This window comes from Dendrobates tinctorius, unplaced genomic scaffold (assembly GCF_039654945.1).
Source record: "Dendrobates tinctorius isolate UK_male_01 unplaced genomic scaffold, ASM3965494v1 ptg000016l, whole genome shotgun sequence".
Lineage (NCBI taxonomy): Eukaryota > Metazoa > Chordata > Amphibia > Anura > Dendrobatidae > Dendrobates > Dendrobates tinctorius.
The window spans coordinates 27,918,795-27,937,210 of NW_027361684.1; the positions used below are offsets into that span (position 1 = coordinate 27,918,795).

At 43.1% G+C, this 18,416-nt stretch overlaps 1 protein-coding gene across 1 annotated transcript in view; it reads right to left on the reverse strand.

Moving 5' to 3' along the window:
* Window positions 1-18,416, reverse strand: part of PAFAH1B1 (platelet activating factor acetylhydrolase 1b regulatory subunit 1) — a 133,157-nt gene that overhangs the window by 39,957 nt on the left and 74,784 nt on the right. Inside the window, exon 4 of the mRNA XM_073565594.1 lies at window positions 5,443-5,517. Coding sequence (XP_073421695.1) covers window positions 5,443-5,517 — 75 coding nt within the window. The remainder of the gene's footprint in view (window positions 1-5,442; window positions 5,518-18,416) is intronic.

Genomic DNA, 18,416 nt, shown 5'->3' on the forward strand with positions numbered 1-18,416 from the left:
TGTAGCCATTTTGGTCTTTTATAATGGTTTTTTGTATTTTTTTTTTCTGAAAATGTTTTGTTTCAAAATTTTCACATCTGCAAAAAGGCCACTTTGGGCCATTGCCACATTTATCATATGGCAATAATATGTTTTTCAAAACAAAAAAAAAAAAAAAAAACAAACAACACGTGTGTGCACGAGACTTCTGGTATGTGAAAAGCAGCTGAAAATAATCATTAAAAAAATGCCTCAAAAAACACACAAAGTGAACGTAATTTTAAAGTCTATGGCTCCCCCGCTGCATACGTTCAAATCCAGCTTTGGGGGTTTTGCACATAAGCCCCAACAGCACCATCAAAAACAGGTGCCAGAAAGCTGTGTAAAAAGCACCTTTACAGAGAGATTACAGTGAGGCTCACTGAATGCAATCAATCATTGAATCTTTGAAGACTTAGGCAAGAAAGTGAAAGAACTGGGAGCGCAGGTGGTCTTCTCTTCCATCCTCCCAGTGGATGGCCATGGAACAAGGAGGCGGAATAAGATTCTGCAGGTGAACAACTGGCTACGTCGATGGTGCCGCCAGCAACGATTTGGATTTCTGGATCACGGAGTGAACTACTTATACGATGGACTACTTGCTAGAGATGGGGTGCACCTTACGAAGACTGGAAAGCATGTATTTGGAAGTCGCCTTGCTACACTTGTAAGGAGAGCTTTAAACTAGAACAACATGGGAAGGGAAGCAAAAGACCAGAAAAAGCCATACACCTGACAAATGCTATTGAGAACTCTACTATTAGAAGTGGAAAGGAAGAACAAAGACGAAAGAATCTAATTAATAAAAATATTGGAGAAAGAGAAACCAATCACAAACTAAAATGTTTCTATACTAATGCACAAAGCATGGGCAACAAACAAGGAGAATTGTAACTACTAACACAGGAAAAGAAATATGATGTCATTGGAATCACTGAAACTTGGTGGGACAATACACATGATTGGAATACAAGGATAGAAGGATACAACTTATTTGCAAGAAACAGACTTGATAAACGAGGAGGGGGTGTCGCATTGTATGTTAGAAACGTGTATATCTGCACAGAGATTGAAGCTTCAGAGACTGGGAGTTCTATGGAAACTGTTTGGGTAAGAATACAAGGACAGAACAATGGAAAGGACACCATTGTAGGCATTTACTACAGGCCGCCTGTGCAAGCTGAAGATATGGATGAACTCTTTATGCATCAAATGGCCAAGTTCTCCAAAAAATATGACATAGTTGTCATGGGAGATTTCAACTATCCAGACATTTGTTGGGAATCTCTCTCAGGCAAAACTAACAGGTCAAGGAAATTCTTATCCTCTCTTGCTGACAACTTTATCTTCCAAAAGGTAAGGGAGAAAACAAGGGGAACTGCTACCTTGGATCTAATCCTTATAAACAGGGAGGAAATGGTTGAAGAGGTAAAAGTGGCTGGGACCCTAGGAGGTAGCGACCATGCTATTTTAGAATTTTGGATAACTAGAGGAGGAAGACCTGTGAAGACTCAGACGTCAAGGTTAGATTTCAGAAAGGCAGATTTTAAGGGATTCAGAAAGAGAATTGGAGGGATCCAATGGCTGGATATCCTTTAAGACAAAAATGTCCAAGAAGGATGGGAAATCTTGAAAAATGAAATTCTCAAAGCACAGTTGTTATCAATTCCGAAAAGAGGGAAGAATAGGAAGCATTTAAGGAAACCAGGATGGATGAACACAGAACTTAAGCACATGCTAAAAAGGAAGAAAAAAATGTTTATAAAATGGAAAGAGGGAGGCATATCTAAAGAAGAATATTATGCTGTCTGCAGAACCTGCAGGGCACAAATCAGATTATCTAAAGCTGAAAATGAATTGAGGCTTGCAAGAGATGTCAAAAGCAATAATAAAGGATTTTGGGGATATGTCAAAAGTAAAAGAAAAGTCAAAGATGCTATAGGATTTTTACAGGATGAAAATGATGAAATGGTAAGACAGAATGTTGAGAAGGCTGAACTTTTAAATTCCTATTTTACATCTGTTTACTCTCAGAAAGGAAATGTAACATCAGCTGTTATTCACTGTCCTATTAAGGGAATAGAAGAATCCAGGATATCTATAAACAGAAAGATAGTGAGGAAACACTTGGCTAACCTAAATGAATTCAAGTCTCCAGGTCCAGATGAATTACACCCCAGAATACTGAAGGAGATAGCAGAAGAAATTTTTGAACCCCTCCCAATAATCTTTGAAAATTCTTGGAGGACAGGAGAAGTGCCAGAAGACTGGAGAAGAGCAAATGTTGTTCCTATCTTCAAAAAGGGGAAGAAGGTGGACCCAGGCAACTATAGGCCGGTGAGTCTGACTTCTATACCAGGAAAGATCTTTGAACAAATTATTAAACATGTATGTCAATACCTGGATAAGAATGAAGTGATTAAACAGTCAGCATGGGTTTGTAACTAATAAGTCATGTAAGACTAACTTAATTTCCTTCTATGACGGTATCACTGATTGGGTGGATCAAGGAAATGCTGTAGATATAGTATATCTTGACTTCAGCAAAGCATTTGACAAAGTCTCTCATACAATCCTTATTGAAAAAATGATTAAGTATGGAATGGACAAGGCAACTGTTAGGTGGATTCATAACTGGCTTAGTGATCGGACCCAAAGAGTGGTCGTAAATGGCTGCACATCCAGTTGGAAGAATGTCTCAAGTGGGGTACCACAGGGCTCTGTCCTGGGCCCTGTATTGTTCAACATCTTTATCAACGATTTAGATGAAGGAATTGAGGGTAAACTGATTAAATTTGCTGATGACACAAAGCTAGGAGGGATAGCTAATACTAGAGAAGAGAGAGAGAGGATTCAAAACGATTTAAATAAACTGGAGAAGTGGGCAGCAACTACAGAATGGTTTTTAACAGGGAGAAATGCAAAGTACTACATCTGGGCAATAAAAATGAAAAAAGCATATATAGAATGGGAGGAATAGGGCTAAGTGACAGCACATGAGAAAAAGACTTGGGTATACTAATAGATCACAGACTGAATATGAGTCAACAGTGTGATGCAGCAGCAAAAAAGGCAAATGCAATTCTAGGATGTATTAACAGAAGCATACAGTCTAGATCACGTGAAGTCATTATTTCCCTCTACTCCTCTTTGGTCAGACCTCATCTGGAATATTGTGTCCAGTTTTGGGCACCACATTTTAAAAAAGACATCAACAAACTGGAGCAAGTTCAGAAAAGAGCGACCAGAATGGTGACCGGTCTTCAAACCCTGTCTTATGAGGAAAGGTTGCAGGATTTGGGAATGTTTAGTTTGCAAAAGAGAAGACTGAGAGGAGACTTAATAGCTGTCTACAAATATATAAAGGGCTGTCACATTGTAGAAGGATCAACTTTATTCTCATTTGCACAAGGAAAGACTAGAAGCAATGGGATGAAACTGAATGGGAGGAGACACAGATTAGATATTAGAAAAAACTTTTTGACAGTTAGAGTGATCAATGAGTGGAACAGGCTGCCACGAGAAGTGGTGAGTTCTCCTTCAATGGAAGTCTTCAAACAGAGGCTGGACAGACATCTGACTAGGATGATTTAGCGAATCCTGCTTTGAGCAGGGGGTTGGACCAGATGGCCCAGGAGGTCCCTTCCAACTCTACGATTCTATGATTCTATGAATCATGTTCAAAAGAGAATTCTTATGGTACGTTCCGACGGTCCGTAAACGCTGCAAATTGGATGCTATCTACATCCGCAGTGACCAACCCACAGCATCCAGGTGTGTTACAGCATAGTGGGTGGGATTTCAAGAACTCCCATGCCCACTATGCGTGGACTGACACCTGCGGCTTACATGTGGACACAGACATGCGGCGCGTTTTTCCAGACCGCAGCATGTCTTTATCTTGCGGAAACGCTAGTCTCCACAAGATAAATCTCACCCATACAATGTATTGGACGCGATGACTCCATCAGTATCCATGACAATAAATGTAGCAGAGGCCGAGCATGCACACCTCCGAACCTGAACGATTCCAGATGGTTACAGCTATCGGATCCTCATTAATCTCTCTCGTATTTTATGGGAAGAGATTTTTTTTTTTTTCTTTAAATAACCCTCTAATTTTAATCACAATTCCAAAGTTCCTGCATTTAATGTTTTATTTAAATGATTTTGAATTAACCTCTTAACAATGAGTGGTGTACATATGCTTCATATAGCCACTAAAGTAGTATGAAGCAGGCTCGATACCCAGTGTTGGATGTGTTACATAGGCTACAAATCACCAAAATTCAGTTTTCACACGAGTCTCACTCATATTTTTACGCATCAGACTGAACACATTACCAGAAACGAGAGGCTTCCAGAGGCATTATCGATATGCATTGAGCTGAATTGCTTTGACGTCCCTCTTTCAATCTATACAAACATTTTGTCACCGGCATCAAAAAGATGAACATTGTCAATTTTTTACATTGCTCAAACGGGATACTTAATCAATTGCTAATAACATGCATGTCAAGATTTGCACCCATTTGGATAGCTCAAACTCAGCCCTCAACATCTAGCTCGCGATAGCAACTCATTGGTATGACAGGGATGCACCCTTTTCTTTTGCCTCTGGCCTGCAACTGATGTTCTTTGTGAAAAGAGGTCTCACTACTTAAGCCCCCGTAACACATAGCGATCTCGCCAGCGAGATCGCTGCTGAGTCACGTTTTGTGACGCAACAGCGATCTCATTAGCGAGATCGCTGTGTGTGACACTGACCAGCGACCGGCCCCCCTGCCAGTTATCGCTGATCGTCCTGGAATGGCCAGGACATTTTTTTTGATCGCTGGTCTCCCGCTGGCCAGCACGCATCGCTGCGCGTGACAGGCGGAAGACCATCGATTAGCGATCAGCGCGCTGGTAACAAAGGTAAACGTCAGGTTTTTAAGCCGCGGGCAGCGCTTAGAAACCCAATGTGTACCTTAGTTACCAGTGCGTTGGTGCAGGGAGCTGGTAACCAAGGTAGACATCGGGTTTCTAAGTGCCATGCAGCGCTTAGAAACCCGATGTGTACCTTAGTTACCAGCGCGTTGGTGCAGGGAGCTGGTAACTAAGGTACACATCGGGTTTCTAAGTGCCGCGCACCGCTTAGAAACCCGATGTGTACCTTGGTTACCAGCTCCCTGCACCAGCGCGCTGGTAACTAAGGTACACAGTGGGTAACTAAGTGACGTGCGTCGCTTGTTACCCTCCTGTCGCTGGTGCTGATCGCTGGTGAAGCTGCCTGTTTGGCAGCTCACCAGCGATCATGTAGCGACACACCAGCGATCCTGACAAGGTCATATCATTGTCGGGATCACTGGTGCGTTGCTATGTGTGACGGGGCCCTTATGCGTATAGATACTTTCACACACACAAAACATTGTACACTGTTACCTTCTTTTGTAATCTGATAACAGATGTCCATTTCTTCTCCAGTAGGCCTGCATACTTCTTGTCTAATTCTTCATTCTGAAATAGAACACATTGAGAAGGTGAATTTACAGTGTCAACGGAGAAATATCATTCCTACATTTTACGTAAATATATTACATATTAGGCAGGGTGCCTAGGACCTGGAACTAGCAATGCTTTGGAAACAGCGCATGTTCGCTGCCTTCTATTGAACGCAGGTAAATCCGCACATGTTCACTATTGATATTATGGGGAGACTTGTGTCTCCGCAAGAGAAAGTGACATGCTGCGGTCTGGAAACACGCGATGCATGTCAGTGTCCGCGGGTGATCCTCGGGCATCTATGGATGCATAGTGGGCATGGGATTTCTTGACCCCTCCACCACGCTGTCACAGTTGGCCACTGTGGGTTTGACGCTGCATAAATAAGGAGCAGTTCCTGATCATGGGCACGTACCCTTACATTTCTATGAAAAACCAAGGCCACCAACACAAAGACACTAGCTTGTAACTATGACACTGGAACTAGGTCCTTAAACAGGTCTTACCACTAACAAAAGTTAAATTTTATTCACTAGATCTTGGAATAATATTAAGTTCCACAATTGGATGCGATTAAAAAAATATTCCTGTGCGGAGATTATAAAATGTGTCCCTGCTATATAATGTGCAATGGCTGTAAACAGACATAACTTGGGGGTCGCAGCTGATTCTGGAAAGTAAAACATTGCATCAAAACAGGCAGGGAAATCTTTTGCCTCCCAAAAACAATTCCTGTACTGTAATGTCTGTATACTCTTACTTTCCTCCTCCCCAGGAGCTGTGGTATGTTCAGATCATGTTCCTGTATGGTCAGACACAGTCATTACACAGGGCACATTTATAAGATTACTAGATTATGGCCCGATGGTATCGCATCGGGAGGATGCGATAGCATCACACCTCTTGCCATGTTAACCCTCAACACACACCTCTCACCTTTCACCATCTCCACTCACTATTTCACTCCACATACGACCCCTTCTCTCACTCCGTCTCTCATACTCACGCCGTCATCGCCGCTGCTCCACGATCCCCGACATCTTCTTCCGCCGGCGCCATCCTGGATCCAGACGTTGTCCACGCCGGCGACATGTTCTTGCGGCGACGCCATCTTGAGTATCGTGAAATCCCGCGATAGTCAAGATGGCGTCGCCGGAAGAACATGTCGCCGGCGTGGACGACGTCGGGATCCAAAATGGCGTCGACGAAATCTCGCGAGTTTTCGCCGACGCCATTTTGGATCCCGACGTAGTCCTCGCCGGCGACATGTTCTTGCGGCGACGCCATCTTGACTATCTTGGGATTTCGCCGATCCAAAATGGCGTCGCCGCAAGAACATGTGGACGTCGGGATCCAAAATGGCGTCGGCGAAATCTCGCGAGTTTTCGCCGACGCCATTTTGGATCCCAACGTAGTCCTCGCCGGCGACATGTTCTTGCGGCGACGCCATCTTGACTATCGCGGGATTTCGCCGATCCAAAATGGCGTCGCCGCAAGAACATGTCGCCGGCGTGGAGGACGTCTGGATCCAGGATGGCGCCGGCGGAAGATGATGTCTGGGATCGTGGATCAGCGGCGATGACGGCGTGAGTATGAGAGACGGAGTGAGAGAAAGAGTGAGTGGACGTGAGTGGAGATGGTGAAAGGTGAGTGGAGTGTGTGTGTTGAGGGTTAACATGGAAAGAGGTGTGCGGTGACGTCACCGGTTACAACTGGACGGAAGTTGTTACAACCGGAAGTTGCTTAGGGCATTTATTATAGATGTCAGCACAGGAACATTATATTTAAACACATCCAATTGTGGAAATTATTCCAAGATCTAATGAATAAAACAAACTTATCCTTGTGGGAAAACCCCTTTAAGGGAGGGGGGAAAAAAACGGGGTGGGGGAGGGGCATTAAGCGCTGAACAAGGAAGAAAAGACAAAACGTTTTACAGTTATTTATAAAGGGAGCTGGAGATGGACGCGCTTCACCATGCACCATGTGACTGGTGCACTTGGTAGATCAGTTACAATAGCAGGCAGATTTGAGGGAAGCAGGCAGCCTTGTTTTTCCCCATCAAAACAGCCTGAAAGAACTCAGACAACAAGGGAAATCAATCAGGTCCATCTGGGGTAGATTTAGTTTGACTTAAGTCCATAATAACCGGGAATTGTAATCACCATTTTAATTTGCCATTAGAGGCAATTCACTCAAAAAATGTATTTAAAACAAAAAAAAAACAAAAAAAAGATCTATCAAAGAGAAAGAAAGGTCAGATGTTTTAATCAGTAGCGAGGGATGCACAAAATAAAGATGCAGAAATTCTTATAACGGTTGTCTCGCTGTGTTCACCTGTGCTCAGGATGCAGGGACTAGCGGCATACAGGCTCTTTAGATAGATCCATACACCACTCTGCTCGGGCCTTCACACCATCAAGCACAGCTGAAAAGGCACAGCACTCAACTGTGCCCCTCTGCATTGATGTGATGGGATCTCATAACCCAGGTCTCTACTGTAGACATGTCACTAGATAGCGGAGAAGTTTTTTCAAATGTTAAGAGATTGTTTAACCCCTTAACGACCACCGATACGCTTTTTAATGGTGGTAGTTAAGGGTACTTAAACCACAGCGCCGTGAATTAACGGCGCTGTGGAAAAAGTGATAGCAGAGACCCTAGAGAACATGATTCGGGTCGGTTTTTACCGACCCAGCTTTTGTGATCGCTTTTATTAACCGTGTAACTGCGACCGCAAAAAAAAAAAAGCCATTTTGGTTTCACTTTCTCTCTCCTCTGATGTGTTCGCACATCAAAAGGAGAGAAAAATAGGGTCCCCGCTCCCCCCCAAATTTAGATAAGTTCCTTAAGGGGTCTAGTTTAGAAAATGGTGTCGTTTGTAGGGATTTTTCACTGTTTAGGCACATCAGGGGCTCTTCAAACGCAACATGGCGTCCAATCTCAATTCCAGCCAATTCTGCGTTGAAGAAGTCAAACAGCACTCCTTCCCTTGTGAGCTCTGCCGTGCGCCCAAAAAGTGGTTTACCCCCACATATGGGGTATCGGTGTATTCAGGTGAAATTGCACAACAAATTATGTGGTTCATTTTCTCTTTTAACACTTGTGAAAATAAAAATAGGTTCTCAAGTAACTTAAGTGTTATTTTTCTCCTTCCACATTGCTTCAGTTCCTGTGAAGCATGTAAAGGGTTAATAAACTTCCGGAATGTGGTTTTGAGCACCTTGAGGGGTCCAGTTTTTAGAATGGTGTCACTTTTGGGTATTTTCTGTCATGTACACCCCTCAAAATGACTTTAAATATGACGTGGTCCCTAAAAAAAAAATGGTTTTGTAAATTGTTGCAAAATGAGAAACCGCTGGTCACCCTTATAACTTCCTAACAAAAAAAAAAATGGTTTCCAAAATTGTGCTGATGTAAAGTAGACATGTGGGAAATGTTATTTATTAAGAAATTTGTGCAATGTCTCTCTGATTTAAGGCCATAAATATTTAAAGTTTGAAAATTGCACATTTTCGCCATATTTCCGTTTTTTCATAAACAAATAAGTCATATAGAAGAAATTTTACCACTAACTAATGAAGTAAAATATGTCACAAAAAAAAATAAAAAAAAATCTCAGAATTAGCGGGATCCATTAAAGCGTTAGAGTTATAACCTCCTAAAGTGACAGTAGTCAGAATTGGAAAAATTGGCCTGGTCATTAAGCTGCAAAATGTCTGTCACTAAGGGGTTAAGCTTCTTTGAAAGGGCACTGACTAAAGCTGGAGTCACACATAGCGACTTACCAGCGATCCCGACAATGATATCAACGTTTCAGGATCGCTGGTAAGTCGCTATGTGATCGCTCGTGAGCTGTCAAACAGACAGCTTCACCAACGATCAGCAGTGACGCCGAGCGCGCGGCATCGCTGTGTTTGTTAGCGCTGTCATCCCAGTAAAAAAAAATTGAATTAAAATAAAAAATATTGTTATTCTCACCTTCCGACGTCCCGCGCAGCCATCCCGCCTCTCTCCACGCTCCCGGTCCCAGTGATCCTTTGCACGTATGACCGCGAGACTTCGCTTTTCCGCGAGACCGTGACATCCTCGCGGTCATTCTCGCAAAGGATCACTGGGACCGGAGCGTGGAGAGAGGCGGGATGGCTGCGCGGGACGTCTGAAGGTGAGAATAATAATATTTTTTTTTTTATTATTTTTTACAGCTGATCGCTGGTCTCCCGCCTGTCACACGCAGCGATGTGTGCTGGCCAGCGGGAGACCAGCGACGAAAAAAAAAAAGTCCAGAGGTTTCTCACAGCGATCCCGGCAGGGGGGCCGGTCGCTGATCGCCGTCACACACAGCAATCTCGCTGGTGAGATCGCTGTTACGTCACAAAACTTGTGACTCAGCAGCGATCTCGCTAGCGAGATTGCTATGTGTGACTCCAGCTTAAGATAGCAATTACAGTATAACTAGTGTGAACACATGGATAATGCCAATGAAGGGTATGCAGCGCCATCTATTGGGCAGAAGAATTGTAGCACAACTATTCAATGGAATAGAGCCAGCTGCATCATCATGTACAGCAATGCGGCCAGTAGCCCACTGTGAAGGTTAAAAAAAAAAGAAAAGAAAAAAAAAAAGCAGCAAATGGGCCACTGCACAGATTATGCCCTTGGTTTCCAGCATAGGTTTGAGTCCCACAGTTACTGAACCAAACTTATGGTAAAGTAACAGAACATCCTAACAATGACATCAATTTTGGAAACGCATTTAACCACTTAGATACAGGAAAAATATATATATCACTGTACAGGTTTAGCCAACAGATACCTTTTAATAGCTAACTGAATAGATGGTAACAAGATGCAAGCTTTCGAGACTACTGAGGTCTCTTCACCAGGAACAGAACACAAAGGTCAGAAGAGTAACATATTTACAACCACAACGATTTTCTCACCATCTCACACACTGATAATTATGCTTCATGTCACTTGTCATATCTATTGCATTATTCCGGTGTCCTCTTGTGCATAAATATGTGACTTCAGAATGGTGCATTATTCCATGACTGATGCAGAGACCCGAGTAGTCTCGAAATCTTGCAATTCGTTGCCTTTTTAATGGCTAACTGAAAAGATGGTATCAACCACTGAGGACTCAAATCTTAATATTTTTTTAACCGACACAGTGAGAACGTACCAGTACGTCAAATGTCCGCTCCCTGACTGATGCAGATAGATGGTTGTGTTATTCAGCCACTATCTGCCTATAACCGCAGTCAATCCGTGACAGCGGCATTCACACTGTGCAGACCGGGGAGTGCTCTTCTAACCACTCATGAGCACTCCGTAACTCAACGGAACGCCGATGGGTTGCGATGATGGCCAAGAGTTTGTTGAAGACTCCCGTGCCAGCCATGATGATACTCCAAAGAAGGCCAGCCCGCGTCAAGCGTTTATAAGAAACCATGATTCTTGCTTGTCATCACAGCTGTATAATACTTTTGCAGTGAATAAATAATACAAGTGATCAGATGATTGCAGGTTCAACAAAATACATTAGTAAGGCTGGGTTCACACGTAGCGGAACTCTCGCGGAAATTACCGCGAGAGTTCCGGAATTCCATTCCGCAGGAAAATTGCATTTTAAATTCCCGCGGAAAAACTAGCATTTTGCAAGCGTAATTAGCTTGCAAAATGCTAGCGTTTTCCAAGCGATCTGTAGCATCGCTTGGAGAACTGATTGACAGGTTGGTCACACTCGTCAAACATAGTGCCTATGCAGCATCAGTAGTAAAAGATATAAAAAAAAAAAAAAAAGTGTTCTTACCTTCCGACATCCCACGCAGCCTTCTCGCCTCTCCACGCTCCCAGTAATCCTTTGCGAAAATGCCCACGATGACGTCTTGCGGTTATTCGCGATGACGTCGCGCGAATGACCGCAAGTCTTTGCGATCCTGTGAGAACGGATGTCATCGCGGACATTTTCGCAAAGGATTACTGGGAACGGGAGCGTGAAGAGAGGCGGGAAGGCTGCGTGGGACGTCGGAAGGTGAGAACAACAATATTTATTTTAATTTTTTTTTTTTTTTACAGGGATATGGTACCCAAAGCCCGGAGGACAGTCTCCTCTCCTCTGGACCGTGGGTACCATCCGCAATTGTTCTGCTTACTTTTCGCATGGCGTGCACAACCATGCGGAAAGTAAGCAGAACAATGCATTCCTATGGGTGCGGGATCGCCGCGATTCCGCAAAATTAATGAGCATGCTGTGTTTACCGCAAAGCGATTCGGACGCGGTAAAAACCGCAGCATTAGCACAGCATTGCGGAATCCCATAGGAATGCATGGGATGCTTATTTTTCACGGCAAAATCGCGCGGTTAAAACCGCCGCGGAAACGTGAAAAAACGCCACTTGTGAACTCAAACTAAATGTTTTTAAAATTCTTGGGGGGAAAAAAAAAAAACAAAAAACATGTAAAACGTTTCAATCCTTTTTCACCCATGAAAAAAAAACCCCGTAATATTTTCATATCTGCAAAAGTATGATTAAAATCTAAAGTTAATTAACCCGATCGGTAAATGCTATAATGAGAAAAAGTAGTATACGACGTCGAAATTGCAATTTTTCAGCCACAGCAACAAAATGCGGTCAAAACATGACAGCAAACCCCCCCACCCCAAATAAAATAAATAAAGCCCTCAATCAGCCCCGCTAACCGAAAATGCTATGAGTCTTCGAAAATGGTGACAATATAAGAATCTCCAAATTTATCCACCAAAAAAAAAAAAAAAGAAATATATATTGGCATGGGACTATGGGATGGAGGATATGTATGATGGATATATGGGCACGGGCCTATGGGATGGGTATATGGGCACTGGACTATGGGATGGAGGATATGTATGATGGGTATATGGGCACGGGACTATGGGATGGCGGATATGTATATAGGTATATGGGCATGGGACTATGGGATGGAGGATATGTATGATGGGTATATGGGCACGGGACTATGGGATGGAGTATGTGTGATGGGTATATGGGCACTGGACTATGGGATGGAGGATATGTATGATGGGTATATGGGCACGGGACTATGGGATGGAGTATGTGTGATGGGTATATGGGCACTGGACTATGGGATGGAGGATATGTATGATGGGTATATGGGCACGGGACTATGGGATGGCGGAAATGTATATAGGTATATGGGCACGGGACTATGGGATGGAGGATATGTATGATTGGTATATGGGCACGGGACTATGGGATGGCGAATATGTATGATTGGTATATGGGCATGGGACTATGGGATGGAGGATATGCATGATGGGTATATGGGCATGGGACTATGGGATGGCGAATATGTATGATTGGTATATGAGCATGGGATGGAGGATATGTATGATGGGTATATGGGCATGGGACTATGGGATGGAGGATATGTGATGGGTATATGGGCACGGGACTATGGGGAAGAGTCTTGAGGAGATCATTTGCATATTCCCAGTGCCTTCTGGGATAAGTGAAGAGTCTCCACGAGCTCAACGATCACTGGGTTTTGGCCGTTGCAGCTGAAAAGAGGAAATCGGAAAACCAGGGGAAGAGTCTTGAGGAGATCATTTGCATATTCCCAGTGCCTTCTGGGATAAGTGAAGAGTCTCCACGAGCTCAACGATCACTGGGTTTTGGCCGTTGCAGCTGAAAAGAGGAAATCGGAAAACCAGGGGAAGAGTCTTGAGGAGATCATTTGCATATTCCCAGTGTCTTCTGGGATAAGTGAAGAGTCTCCACGAGCTCAACGATCACTGGGTTTTGGCCGTTGCAGCTGAAAAGAGGAAATCGGAAAACCAGGGGAAGAGTCTTGAGGAGATCATTTGCATATTCCCAGTGTCTTCTGGGATAAGTGAAGAGTCTCCACGAGCTCAACGATCACTGGGTTTTGGCCGTTGCAGCTGAAAAGAGGAAATCGGAAAACCAGGGGAAGAGTCTTGAGGAGATCATTTGCATATTCCCAGTGCCTTCTGGGATAAGTGAAGAGTCTCCACGAGCTCAACGATCACTGGGTTTTGGCCGTTGCAGCTGAAAAGAGGAAATCGGAAAAACCGCGCGCCGATAGGCGCGCGAATTTGGGCTCATCTTTCATCGTTTTTAAGAAATCTCAAGATGGAAGAGGCCAGGAGCCATTTGGTGAGCTGCATTTCTTGCTACATGTTCACAGACTTACCAGTGGAAAAGCCAAACTTCACATGCCACAAATGCAAGCTTGTGTCCCTGTTGGAGGAAAAGTTGCAAAATCTCGAAGAGAGGTTAGCTACGTTGAAGATCATTAAGGAAGGTGAAGAGTTCTTGGACAGAGCAGAATTATCTCTTCATGTTACAGAAAGAGAAGAAATTCGAAGTGCACCTGAAGAAACAGAGGAATGGAGATATGTGACCCAGAGAAGCAGGAGGATCAGGAGGCAGTCAGCACCCATACTGCTCAGAAACCAGTACCAGGCTCTCACGCAGGAAAACAATGAAGAAATACATCAGGATAAGACTTTGCCAACAAGCCGCAACCTTGTACGCCTTCAGAGTCCTCCTGGATGGAGAAAGAAAAATGTTGTGAAGAAGAAACGGAGAGTGGTGGTCATGGGGGATTCCCTGCTGAGAGGAACTGAGGCTGCTATCTGCAGACCGGATATAACTTCAAGAGAAATGTGCTGTCTTCCAGGTACAAAAATTAAAGATGTGTCTGACAGGATATCAGGACTCTTCAGACCTACAGATGACTACCCATTCCTGCTACTACATGTGGGGACAAATGACACTGCAAGAAACAACCTGGAAACCATCTGCAGAGACTTTGAAGACTTAGGCAAGAAAGTGAAAGAACTGGGAGCGCAGGTGGTCTTCTCTTCCATCCTCCCAGTGGATGGCCATGGAACAAGGAGGTGGAATAAGATTCTGCAGGTGAACAACTGGCTACGTCGATGGTGCCGTCAGCAACGATTTGGATTTCTGGATCACGGAGTGAACTACTTATACGATGGACTACTTGCTAGAGATGGGGTGCACCTTACGAAGACTGGAAAGCATGTATTTGGAAGTCGCCTTGCTACACTTGTAAGGAGAGCTTTAAACTAGAACAACATGGGAAGGGAAGCAAAAGACCAGAAAAAGCCATACACCTGACAAATGCTATTGAGAACTCTGCTATTAGAAGTGGAAAGGAAGAACAAAGACGAAAGAATCTAATTAATAAAAATATTGGAGAAAGAGAAACCAATCACAAACTAAAATGTTTCTATACTAATGCACAAAGCATGGGCAACAAACAAGGAGAATTGGAACTACTAACACAGGAAAAGAAATATGATGTCATTGGAATCACTGAAACTTGGTGGGACAATACACATGATTGGAATACAAGACTAGAAGGATACAACTTATTTGCAAGAAACAGACTTGATAAACGAGGAGGGGGTGTCGCATTGTATGTTAGAAACGCGTATATCTGCACAGAGATTGAAGCTTCAGAGACTGGGAGTTCTGTGGAAACTGTTTGGGTAAGAATACAAGGACAGAACAATGGAAAGGACACCATTGTAGGCATTTACTACAGGCCGCCTGTGCAAGCTGAAGCTATGGATGAACTCTTTATGCATCAAATGGCCAAGTTCTCCAAAAAATATGACGTAGTTGTCATGGGAGATTTCAACTATCCAGACATTTGTTGGGACTCTCTCTCAGGCAAAACTAACAGGTCAAGGAAATTCTTATCCTCTCTTGCTGACAACTTTATCTTCCAAAAGGTAAGGGAGAAAACAAGGGGAACTGCTACCTTGGATCTAATCCTTATAAACAGGGAGGAAATGGTTGAGGAGGTAAAAGTGGCTGGGACCCTAGGAGGTAGCGACCATGCTATTTTAGAATTTTGGATAACTAGAGGCGGAAGACCTGTGAAGACTCAGACGTCAAGGTTAGATTTCAGAAAGGCAGATTTTAAGGGATTCAGAAAGAGAATTGGAGGGATCCAATGGCTGGATATCCTTAAAGACAAAAATGTCCAGGAAGGATGGGAAATCTTGAAAAATGAAATTCTCAAAGCACAGTTGTTAACAATTCCGAAAAGAGGGAAGAATAGGAAGCAGTTAAGGAAACCAGGATGGATGAACACAGAACTTAAGCACATGCTAAAAAGGAAGAAAAAAATGTTTATAAAATGGAAAGAGGGAGGCATATCTAAAGAAGAATATAATGCTGTCTGCAGAACCTGCAGGGCACAAATCAGATTAGCTAAAGCTGAAAATGAATTGAGGCTTGCAAGAGATGTCAAAAGCAATAATAAAGGATTTTGGGGATATGTCAAAAGTAAAAGAAAAGTCAAAGATGCTATAGGATTTTTACAGGATGAAAATGATGAAATGGTAAGACAGGATGTTGAGAAGGCTGAACTTTTAAATTCCTATTTTGCATCTGTTTTCTCTCAGAAAGGAAATGTAACATCAACTGTTATTCACTGTCCTATTAAGGGAATAGAAGAATCCAGGATATCTATAAACAGAAAGATAGTGAGGAAACACTTAGCTAGCCTAAATGAATTCAAGTCTCCAGGTCCAGATGAATTACACCCCAGAGTACTGAAGGAGATAGCAGAAGAAATTTTTGAACCCCTCTCTATAATCTTTGAAAATTCTTGGAGAACAGGAGAAGTGCCAGAAGACTGGAGAAGAGCAAATGTTGTTCCTATCTTCCAAAAGGGGAAGAAGGTGGACCCAGGTAACTATAGGCCGGTGAGTCTGACTTCTATACCAGGAAAGATCTTTGAACAAATTATTAAACAACATGTATGTCAATACCTGGATAAGAATGAAGTGATTAAACAGAGTCAGCATGGGTTTGTAACTAATAAATCATGTCAGACTAACTTAATTTCCTTCTATGACGGTATCACTGATTGGTTGGATCAAGGAAATGCTGTAGATATAGTATATCTTGACTTCAGCAAAGCATTTGACAAAGTCTCTCATACAATCCTTATTGAAAAAATGATTAAGTATGGAATGGACAAGGCAACTGTTAGGTGGATTCATAACTGGCTTAGTGATCGGACCCAAAGAGTGGTCGTAAATGGCTGCACATCCAGTTGGAAGAATGTCTCAAGTGGGGTACCACAGGGCTCTGTCCTGGGCCCTGTATTGTTCAACATCTTTATCAACTTTTTAGATGAAGGAATTGAGGGTAAACTGATTAAATTTGCTGATGACACAAAGCTAGGAGGGATAGCTAATACTAGAGAAGAGAGAGAGGATTCAAAAAGATTTAAATAAACTGGAGAAGTGGGCAGCAACTAACAGAATGGTTTTTAACAGGGAGAAATGCAAAGTACTATATCTGGGCAATAAAAATGGAAAAAGCATATATAGAATGGGAGGAATAGGGCTAAGTGACAGCACATGTGAAAAAGACTTGGGTATACTAATAGATCACAGACTGAATATGAGTCAACAGTGTGATGCAGCAGCAAAAAAGGCAAATGCAATTCTAGGATGTATTAACAGAAGCATACAGTCTAGATCACGTGAAGTCATTATTTCCCTCTACTCCTCTTTGGTCAGACCTCATCTGGAATATTGTGTCCAGTTTTGGGCACCACATTTTAAAAAAGACATCAACAAACTGGAGCAAGTTCAGAAAAGAGCGACCAGAATGGAGACCGGTCTGCAAACCCTGTCTTATGAGGAAAGGTTGCAGGATTTGGGAATGTTTAGTTTGCAAAAGAGAAGACTGAAAGGAGACTTAATAGCTGTCTACAAATATCTAAATGGCTGTCACATTGTAGAAGGATCAACTTTATTCTCATTTGCACAAGGAAAGACTAGAAGCAATGGGATGAAACTGAATGGGAGGAGACACAGATTAGATATTAGAAAAAACTTTTTGACAGTTAGAGTGATCAATGAGTGGAACAGGCTGCCACGAGAAGTGGTGAGTTCTCCTTCAATGGAAGTCTTCAAACAGAGGCTGGACAGACATCTGACTGGGATGATTTAGCGAATCCTGCTTTGAGCAGGGGGTTGGACCAGATGGCCCAGGAGGTCCCTTCCAACTCTACGATTCTATGATTCTATGGGATGCCGGATATGTATATGGGCACTGGACTATGGGATGGAGGATATGTATGATGGGTATATGGGCACGGGACTATGGGATGGAGTATGTGTGATGGGTATATGGGCACTGGACTATGGGATGGAGGATATGTATGATGGGTATATGGGCACGGGACTATGGGATGGAGTATGTGTGATGGGTATATGGGCACTGGACTATGGGATGGAGGATATGTATGATGGGTATATGGGCACGGCACTATGGGATGGAGTATGTGTGATAGGTATATGGGCACGGGACTATGGGATGGAGGATATGTATGATGGGTATATGGGCACGGGACTATGGGATGGCGAATATGTATGATTGGTATATGAGCATGGGATGGAGGATATGTATGATGGGTATACGGGCATGGGACTATGGGATGGAGGATATGTGATGGGTATATGGGCACGGGACTATGGGATGCCGGATATGTATATGGGCACTGGACTATGGGATGGAGGATATGTATGATGGGTATATGGGCACGGGACTATGGGATGGAGGATAATTATAATTTGCTATAACTAACCACAGTTAGTTACTATGCCCGGGCAGCGCCGGGCTCTTCAGCTAATAAAATATTATATATATATATATATATATATATATATATATATATATATATATCTCTATCTCTCTCTCTCATCATACTGACCAGGAGCATCATTACCAGGGAATTTTTAACTTATTGTTCTGAACAAAAAAAAACAATGGTGTAAATGTGCCAATTTTGCAATTTCACCGCACTGGGACAGGCTGGTGCGATGGCCTCTGGTA